The sequence below is a fragment of the Ascaphus truei genome, chromosome 2 (genome assembly GCF_040206685.1).
Source record: "Ascaphus truei isolate aAscTru1 chromosome 2, aAscTru1.hap1, whole genome shotgun sequence".
Taxonomy (NCBI): Eukaryota; Metazoa; Chordata; class Amphibia; order Anura; family Ascaphidae; genus Ascaphus; species Ascaphus truei.
The window spans coordinates 85,235,472-85,245,764 of NC_134484.1; the positions used below are offsets into that span (position 1 = coordinate 85,235,472).

At 42.2% G+C, this 10,293-nt stretch overlaps 1 protein-coding gene across 5 annotated transcripts in view; it reads left to right on the top strand.

Moving 5' to 3' along the window:
* The window catches only part of LOC142482647 (uncharacterized), a 141,852-nt gene that overhangs the window by 19,783 nt on the left and 111,776 nt on the right, over nucleotides 1-10,293 (top strand). For 4 of the 5 annotated variants that reach the window (XM_075583045.1, XM_075583049.1, XM_075583046.1 and 1 more), the window contains one exon: nucleotides 517-595. The exons of the other annotated variant lie outside the window; for it this stretch is intronic. In XM_075583045.1, the coding sequence (XP_075439160.1) occupies nucleotides 517-595 (79 nt within the window). The remainder of the gene's footprint in view (nucleotides 1-516; nucleotides 596-10,293) is intronic. 5 annotated transcript variants of the gene reach the window in all.

Below are 10,293 nucleotides of genomic sequence, written 5' to 3' on the forward strand. Positions count from 1 at the left end.
CCTCAATTAGTATATAACGTGTTAAAAATTACCTGTATTCAATAAACAAACCTTAAGAGTCTATGGTCCATTTTATAAGTGAAGCAACACAAGGAATATGTATGATGCTTGAATACTTTGCTGGTCACTTGGCCCTCTATGGAGCATGCTAATGTAAAGACCCCGCACATTCATGGCTCATTTATTGCTTGACAGTCCACTATATGACTCCACCATTATATTAAGGTGGTATGTTCCAAAATGTCCTAGTGTTACACAAAAGGAAAACAACAATTGTTTTTGTTAAAAAAAAATATTAGCACCCAAGTTGAGATATTTTGTGAAAAAAAAAAATATATATATATATATATATATAAAATAGCTTATTAGCTGTGAATACATTTGTTACTCTGGTAGAATAACTGTGTAAATATTTTGTTGTTAACATGTTTAAAAAAAAACAGAGCATTCATCAAAAGTCAGGAATCGTGTCGTCTTATAAATTAAAGTTACACATTTTCCTTAACCAGATTGCACGAGAGATCAGGCAAGAAAAGCTACAAGCATTCAGCCAAAACTCACTTCAGAAGCTGAGCAAGTGATAATGCAAATGAAAGTAGGTATACTTTTGCTGAAAATGTATTTAAGATTTATTTGTGGTTGTGACAAGGCAGAGCCCCTGTCTAAAGGGGCTTCAATAGAAAGCATGTATTGGTCTAAGGCAGGGGTGCGTGAGATTTTTCAGGGGAGATGTGGCGGTTGCAGCGGCCCCGTACTCTTTCACAAGGCATTTAAATTAAATGCCGGGGGTTCGCGTGAGGCCTCTGTAACTTCACTTACCTTGTCTCCTGCAATGCATCGCCATGGGAACGCGAGGTCACGTGACGTCGCATTGCCATAGCAATGTGACGTCACGTGACTCAACAGCATCATTTGACGCCGGAGACATGGTAAGGAGGGGGGAGTGCAGATGGGTGCGCAGAGGTAAACGATTATGCACCCCTGGTCTAAGGAATCCAGCAGGGAGCTGGTTAATTGCAGCTATAAACCTCCACAACCTCCATATTAAAAGAGAGGGAGTGGCTCAGTGAGTAACAGACACTGACTGGCACTGAGAGTTTGAAGCATGGGAGCCTGGTTCAATTCCCGGTGTCGGCTCCTTGTGACCTTGGGCAAGTCACTTTATCTCCCTGTGCCTCAGGCACCAAAAAAACATAGATTGTAAGCTCCATATATATTTAATATTCAAGGACTCCGTTTCCACAGGCTCAGTACCACAAGATTGGCGTAAAGCATATGTGGTGCCTATATTTAAAAGGGAGCTAGATCACAACCGGGAAATTACAGACCTGTAAGCCTGACTTCAATAGTAAGGAAACTACTTGAAGGTTTAATACGGGATAATATTCAGGAATACCTAATGGAAAACAAAATTATTAGTAATAGTCAGCATGGATTTATGAAGGATAGATCTTGCCATCCTCTTTGAGGAGGTAAGTAGGAATTTAGACCAGGGTAATGCAGTTGATTTATTTATTTATTTATATTTTACCAGGAAGTAATACATTGAGACTTACCTCTCGTTTTCAAGTATGTCCTGGGCACAGAGTTAAGACAAATAATACATGGTTACAAATACAGTTACATAAATGAACAGGGTATACATTATATACAAGACATTGCTGATGTGGTCTACTTAGATTTCGCAAAGGCTTTTGATACGGTTTCACACGAAGTTGGTGTACAAAATAAAGAAAATTGGACTCAGTAATAATATATGCACCTGGATTAAATTGTGTAAGGTAATAGAATCAGAGCAGGATGTAATTTCTCTTCAGAAGGCCTTGGAGAGACTGGAAACATGGGCAGGTAAATGGCAAATGAGGTTTTAATACAGATAAATGTAAGGTTATGCATTTAGGATGCAAGAATAAAAAGGCAACTTACAAATTAAATGGAGATATATTGGGGGAATCCTTGTTGGAGAAAGATTTAGGAGTGCTTGTAGACTGCCGGCTTAGCAATACTGCCCAATGTCATGCAGTAGCTGCAAAGGCAAACAAGAGCTTATCTTGCATCAAACGGGCAATGGATGGAAGGGAAGTAAACATAATTATGCCCCTTTACCAATCACTAGTAAGACCACACCTTGAATATGGAGTACAATTTTGGGCACCAATCCTAAGAAAAGACATTATGGAACTAGAGAGAGAGCAGAGAAGAGCCACCAAATTAATAAAGGGGATGGACAATCTAACTTATGAGGAGAGGCTAGATAAATTAGATTTATTTACATTAGAAAAGAGGCGTCTAAGAGGGGATATGATAACTATATACAAATATATTCGGGGACAATACAAGGAGCTTTCAAAAGAACTATTCATCCCACAGGCAGTACTAAGGATTCGGGGCCATCCCTAAAGGTTGGAGGAAAGGAAATTTCACCAGCAACAAAGGAAAGGGTTCTTTACAGTAAGGGCAGTTAAAATGTGGAATTCATTGCCCATGGAGACTGTGATGGCAGATACAATAGATTTGTTAAAAAAAAAGGTTTGACATCTTTTTAGGTGGGAAAGGTATACAGGGATATACCAAATAAGTATACATGGGAAGGATGTTGATCCAGGGATTAATCAGATTGCCAATTCTTGGAGTCAGGAAGGAATTAATTTTTCCCCTTATTGTTTTTTTTGTTTGCCTTCCTCTGGATCAATAAGTAAGTACAGATATAGGATAAAGTATCTGTTGTCTAAATTTAGCATAGGTTGAACTTGATGGACCTATGTCTTTTTTCAACCTCATCTACTATGTAACTATGTAACTATGTAGCTATAGAAAATAAACCAGTCTCCACCAGGCTCATCAGACAGGTAGGAAAGACTTCTGCTTGAACTGCAGGGGCAATCTCGAGCACAGAGAGGGACTATTTCCAATAGAAACTCACGGAAACAGTTGTCTTGAGCACAGAAGGACTATGCTGCCTACAAGACAGTGTGAAACTAGACCCTCTACATCCAGGTCGCAGCGGACCCTGGAATCTGCCATAGGGTGGTCCCTCAATGGACCCAACCCAGAGATTGACATAAAGGGCTCCCTTTACAGGTACCTCTTTGAACTCATAGGTTGGAAAGAGGCTTATCCTCCCAGCCCTGCAGATAGTGACTGGGAGAGCGGGCTGGCCCTTACAAATGGATAGGATGTTTGTTTATATGCATGCTTCCTTAAACTGTATTGCTTAAAGCTATGAGCTGAATAAAAGCCATGGTTTATTTTCCCCAAATAGGTCTCCGTGGTTGTACCGCTGCATCTCTTACAGGGATACTCTAAAGAAAAGGCATTTTAGTTGTGGGAAATGACTACCTAGTCGTAGCTGTACTTCTCTTGGAAAAATGGGCGTTTAGCAGTCCTTTTAATGGACATTTATCATCATAAACAAATGTTTCACATGAGCCATTAAAGACGGCATTGCACTTCTAAGGCTAGGTCCCCGCTGCAGCCAGTGGTGTGCGCACCTCTCACCAGCCCCTTACCTCCTCCCTAGCAGTCCCCGGGGACTCCTCTCTTCCTGGCTCACGCATCAGCCAGCAGGGGATACAACTGGATTGTGTTCCTGTGCAGCGACACGTCACATGGTGCGGCAGGCAGCCAATGAAGAGGGGAGATCGCCGGCAGCCTGGCATGAACAGGGCAGGGTGGGGGATTCTTGTGCACAACACACACAACATATTGACACACACACACACACTTTTCCAACTGTAGAAATACACTAACTCTGAGCCACCTTGTTTAGTATGTCCTCCATTATGATCTAAATACAGAGTGATTTAAATCAGAGAATAGTTGCATTGGAAAAGTGAGTGAAAACTGGAGGTCAATTGGTTTTTCGAAGTAGCCTAACAGGTGGAAACTTTACGTTATCCCGATATTTGTAGGGCTTAAACTGTACTTGGTGGAAGGCATCAAAATGCACCCCCATAGAGGCATATCACAATTTTCATTTTATCTGTTATTGAAAGGGAGACACAGCATAGTCCCCTTTATTTAACCTATCCCAGGATTCCTCTAATTGCCTACTTTCAGAAAATATAAATTGCGTCTGGTAGTATTACTGCTTAGTTACTGTAATTACATGAGAAAATAGGGGTGCTTCAAAATCTGTCTTCTGCTACTTTGCCACAACCAAAACATTAACCAAGCAGAAAGTAAAAGTATTAAATGTTATATTTTCTAAAAGTAAACAAAATTTAATTTTTGTTACGATGTATAAATTAGCTCATCCATACAAAATGTGGATAGCCAGATTATATACTGTGTATGGCCACATCACGTTGCCGTCTCTTTTGTCCCAATTTAAGGCCAGAAACACTGTCTTTTCTATGCAGGGGTTTATTTACAGGTATTAAATTATACAACAGGCCCACCATCCCTTTAAGAAAACCAAATAATAAAATCAAATCCTATTCCCGTTAGGGAAACTAACTGACTTTTCTGCAGCCCTCTCTAAAGACGGCTGGTCAACTATACTGGTTCCCAGCCAAAATCATGCCCTGGCATATGCAACAATCTGCAGTCTTTGCACACGGCAATAACAAAGTGTTTTTGCTTATCTGTTTGTAAGTCCTCCAGAGCAGACGTCCCTGTTTCAGCACAGACCTTGCGTCCTTTCCTTCTTAGGGGAACTCGGTCCCACATGAGCCCAGAAAAACTCCTCTGTAGGTTCCTCTGTAACCAGCTTTCTCTGCTGGGGAGTACTTCTATCTCCCCCCTTCTCTGGGGACAACGGTCTCTCTGCTTAGCAGCTTCAGTCTGACTTTTAAACCACTTCCATGTTCAGTTCATTCAGAACAGGCTGATTAGCTTCAGCTGCTGCTTTTCTCTAGGGAAGATTTAACTCTATATGCAGCAAAAGCCATGTAGGTGCCCTATTCAGCCCCTAGAGGACAGTGATGGAATCACAACTGCATTGCAAATTTAAAAAAAGGATTCCTTATTTTTTGTCTTTTAAGTTGATTGGTGAAGTCTAATGACTAAATCTGCACATTGTAACAACACCAATTTAAAATGCAACTTTTGAAATGCTGTATTGTCTGCTAGGATACACCGCAACACTTGCACAGAAATCACATTTTAAAAATGTAAAAATTACAATGGCCTCATAGGTAACAACTAGCCTTGGTAGTGAAGAGGTAATTCCTGGCAATATATTATTTTTGGGAAGACAAAATACCCATATGTGCACTCAGAAAATACCCCCACTATAGTGTTTTTTTTGTTTTTGTTTTGTTTTTATGCTGTAGGGGTGTTTTGTCTTGCAAAGTATGTCAATAGCTGAAAGTAGTGTACATTTTTGAGAAACAAATATCAAGACCACGGTTTTCAAAGATCCCTGGTTAGAAATATATTTGTGGAAACACATTACCCATGTCTAAACAGCTTGTGGTGTGTACCCTCAAATATATAGTTTATGGGGGTATTTTTATGCTAGAGTGTATTTTGCTATACCAATTAGTGTATGACGAGCACCTTTTGTGTTCAGTTATGAAACAGTCAGGTGTCAAGAGCGTAACGCAGTCTTACTAATTTGGGGGTTTATTTTTTGCCAAAATGGCACAAAGTTTTATATATTTGGTATCCGTGTACTCAGTGGACCCAGGGCGACAAAAGATAATATTAATTTCCATAATTACACTGAACTTGTGGGAGGAAGTTTGATGCAAAATACGAAAGTAGTGTAAATTTGAGTACAATTGTAAGAGCAGTGTGTTTAATAAAAATTGCCATCCAGAATTGTATTTGTGGAAACGTTTTACTGATGTCTAAATTCTTTGAGATATGTATTTCCAGAAAATATATACTTTTATGGAGGGTTTTTTCCCCTAGGTATAGTTTTGCCTAGTTAAATGGTGGCATGCACCTTTTACATTCAGGCCTAAAAATTACAGATGTAAAGTTTTGCTCATTTGGTGTCTGTATTGGCCATAAAAGTATGTAAACTTATACACATCTAGTATCGGTGTAATCAGGGGACACAGGGCAAAATATGTAGTATTAATTTTAAAGCAGCAATACTACTTTTTCCCTTTTTTTCTTATTTTTATATGTAAAAAAAAGTGATAATGTATAATTCTACTTGTTTACCTATGCTGGCAATTGTTTGGTGATCCCGTTAGAAATTATCTGTAAAAATCCCGACTGTGTACCTAACATAATGGCCACCTGATGTCCGTCAGTGGCTTGCATCCTGCTCTGTCTCTGAGCACCTCAATCACCTCCAACAGAGAGACTGAGAAGGAGGCACGCCACTGACGGACTTCAGACAGCATTGAGACACATCCCTACATTGCCGTGGACTCAAACTGGTTGGTACAGAACCTTTCTAGACCTAGTGTCTTGGGTATTGTCAGTACTTTCTTTATGCCTGCACCTTATACCCTTGACTCTAATGTGTCTCTGTTAGGGATAGTGTAGTGTTGGTTATTTGGGATATTTGAGCTCACCATATTGCCTAGTTAGGTCTTCATTGAACTTGATTCAGGAATCCAACATCCCACATAACACTACCAGAGGTGCTGGACTCATTTATTTCACTATCTCCATTTGGATTGACATTCATTATTACATGTGGTTTTTCACCATTTCATAGGGAGTTTTTAACAGGTTCAAAGAGAAGTACCATCAGACACTTTTTGTGCCCCTTGGGAAAGGGCCTGAAGAAGGGGTTTCACCCCGAAACATTGCCCCCCTTCCCCTGTATTACCGCACTTATTTTTCCCCTCCCCCCTCCCATATCCCTGGGATTTCCCTTTCCTACCCTTCCCTTGTTTCTCCCGCTCCTTCCTTGTCACATATACCGCATATTTGTGTGTTGCCTACACCCCTTTGGGGTTTGTGTTCTTTTTTCTGATTAAATCAGTTTGGCTTATTCCTTTTTCACTTGTCATTTGTGAGTGCTGGGAACATAACTGTGTTTACCGATTGTGTGGAGGAAATAGGGTTCCTCCTTGTTCCACCATTAAGTATCTATAGTAGCTTTAGACCCTTTGAGTGCTGGCTATTTTTTTGTTTTGTAACATTATCTATTGTTACAGTTTACAGCTCAAACTGCTGGGAACATTGGCAACAAATTATCAACAACAGGAAAGTGTTGAAAATATATTGCACTGCTTGGGAGGTGGGCTAAACCCTGCTATAGAAATCAAAAGATGCTTTAAAACTAATTAAAATGGCATTAAGAGTTGAATATAAAAAGAAAAATGCAAGTATTATCTAATACTACAGAACTGATTTATTTACAAAAAAAAAGCAAGATTTCATATTTTGCTGCTTAAATTACTTTTATGAATTTGTTACAAAAAATCTGGGAAAATATTGAGAATTGGTGACATTATATGCAATCCCCCCGAGACAGACACCAATGAAAAGCTCAACTTGGGCTGGAAAAAACAAAAAACAATATATAGTTTTCATAGGTATGTGTTAAGCGGATTACAAGAATCATACTTAAATGTATAATAAAAGTTTGAGTGTGTGGCCACATAGGTGGCAAACACCATTGGCACTGAAAAGGTTAACACCGGATAAAGAACTTTGATTTTCTTGTTCTGTGGATAACAAAGATCCAGTGTTAGTGTGCACAAAATGAAATGCTCTTTTATTTGTAGCAAAATTTGAATGAAGTGCCTCAATCGGCACTATTGCAACTGACCCCATTTCACAACACACTTTTTAGTTTTTGCTAGAACAGAAAACCCCACATACAGTATTTTGTTTAAAGCTGCAGTTCAGTCTATATCCTGCATGTGTGTTTTTTTAAATAAATCAGTTCTGTAGTAAGAAATAATACTTTTAGCATTTTCTGTTTTTAAAAAAACAACTTTGAAAGACTTTGAAAGACCAATTTTCTTGTATTCTATTTTAACAAGCATTTGCTAAGGCACTGCCCCTTCATGGCCTGTCACAAACCCAGGCACACCCCTTTGTCAGCACTGCCCTCCCTCTCTCTAAACGTGCACTAGCATCTGGTCACATTCAAGGAAGCTGGAGAAAAGGGATCAGCCATGCATAGCAGCTCGGATAGGCGATTTCAAACTTATTACAGTGTTTATTCCATTCATTGCACGTGTATATAATGTAAAATTGTAATAATTCCATTTATAGCAAACGTGTATATGTGAATATTATTTAGATGTATATGTATGTTACTGAAATGTGAAGTGAGTGTGTAGGTAAATACACACAATACACTTCCACTGCATATATATATATATATATGTATGTATATGTGAAGTTATGTGAGTAAAAAAGTGACAAAAACCCTCCATAGCAAGGCAAATAGCAAATGGAAATATTACTGTATGCTCATTTGTATGTATATATATATTTATATACACACACACTTCAAATACGGATAGTGATTCACGTAAATGATATATATATTCACTTTCTGGGAGTATAAGAGTGACTGTCCTGTTGTTCCTTTTTTTGTATCCATCATTGAATGGTATGCACCCTCTCTTTACGTTTATTTTATACTAGCTGAGAGACCCGGCGTTGCCCGGGATGTAATGTTCCCGCTCCTCTCTCTCTCCTCACCCCTCCCCCTCTCTCTGTTTGTCCCCCATTCACATCAATCCAGTTCCCCCCCTCCCTCCTTTACAGCTTCATGCAGTGTGTGTGCGTCAGTCATTGTGTGTGCGTCAGTCAGTCAGTGTGTGTGCGCGCGCGTCAGTGAGTCTGACGCAGAAACACAAACACACACACAGACTGACTGACGCACACACACACACAGTCAGTGTGTGCGTGTGTGTGTGCCTCAGTCAGTCAGTGTGTGCGTGCGGCAGTCAGTCAGTCATTCAGTCAGTGTGTGGGTGTGGGGGTGTGCGCGCGCGCGCGTCAGTAAGTGTGTGTGTCAGTCAGTGTGTGTGTGTGTGTGTGTCAGTGTGTGTGTGTGTGTCAGTGTGTGTGTATGTGTGTGTGTATGTGTGTGTCAGTGTGTGTGTGTGTGTGTGTGTGTGTGTGTCAGTGTCAGTGTGTGTGTGTGTCAGTGTCAGTGTGTGTGTGTGTCAGTGTATGTGTGTGTGTGTGTACCATTCATTGTGTGTGCGCGCGCGCGTCAGTCTGTGTGTGTGCGCGCGTGGGTGTGGGGGTGTGCGCGCGTGCGTCAGTCAGTGTGTGTGTGTGTGTCAGTCAGTGTGTGTGTGTGTCAGTGTGTGTGTGTGTGTGTGTCAGTGTGTGTGTGTGTGTGTTTGTTTGTGTCAGTGTGTGTGTGTGTGTGTGTGTCAGTGTGTGTGTGTGTGCAGCAGTCAGTGTGTGTGTGTGTCAGTGTGTGTGTGTGTGTGTGTGTTTGTTTGTGTCAGTGTGTGTGTGTGTTTGTGTCAGTGTGTGTGTGTGTGTGTGTGTGTGCAGCAGTCAGTGTGTGTGTGTGCAGCAGTCAGTGGGTGTGTGTGCAGCAGTCAGTGTGTGTGTGTGTGTGTGCGCGCGTCAGTCTGTGTATGTGTGCGTGTGGCTGTGAGGGGTTGTGTGCATGCGGCTGTGAGGGGTTGTGTGCGTGCGTCAGTATGTATGTGTGTGTGTCAGTCAGTGCGTCAATCAGTCAGTGTGTGTGTGTGTGTGCGTGCGTCAGTCAGTCAGTGTGTGTGTGCGTGCGTCAGTGTGTGTGCGTGCGTCAGTCAGGGTGTGTGCGTGCGTCAGTCAGGGTGTGTGCGTGCGTCAGTCAGGGTGTGTGCGTGCGGCTGTCAGTGTGTGTACGTGTGGCTGTCAGGGTTTGTGTGCGTGCGCCAGTCAGGGTTTGTGTGCGTGCGCCAGTCAGGGTTTGTGTGCGTACGCCAGTCAGGGTGTGTGTGCGTGTGTCAGTCAGGGTGTGTGCGTGCGTCAGTCAGGGTCTGTGCGTGCGTCACTCGGTGTGTGCGTGCGTCAGTCAGGGTGTGTGCGTGCGTCAGTCAGGGTGTGTGCGTGCGTCAGTCAGGGTGTGTGAGTGCGTCAGTCAGGGTGTGTGCGTGCGTCAGTCAAAGGGCAGGCGTGGGAGGGGGGTGAAGGGCAGGGGTAGGGGTGGGTGAAGGGTAGGGGTGGGTGAAGGTCAGGGTTAGGGGGGGTGAAGAGCAGGGGTAGTAGGGGGGTGAAGGGCAGGGGTAGAGGGGGGTGAAGGGCAGGGGTAGGGGGGGTGAAGGGCAGGGGTAGGGTGGGGTGAAAGTGAGGCACAAATTGTTGGCAGGAGTAAAATGTCCCTACACACACACACACACACACACAACGGGAGTGAGAGGTGGTGGAGAGTGGGACTGGCGCAGATCCGAGGCTGCTTGGCCCCCCAGCGGC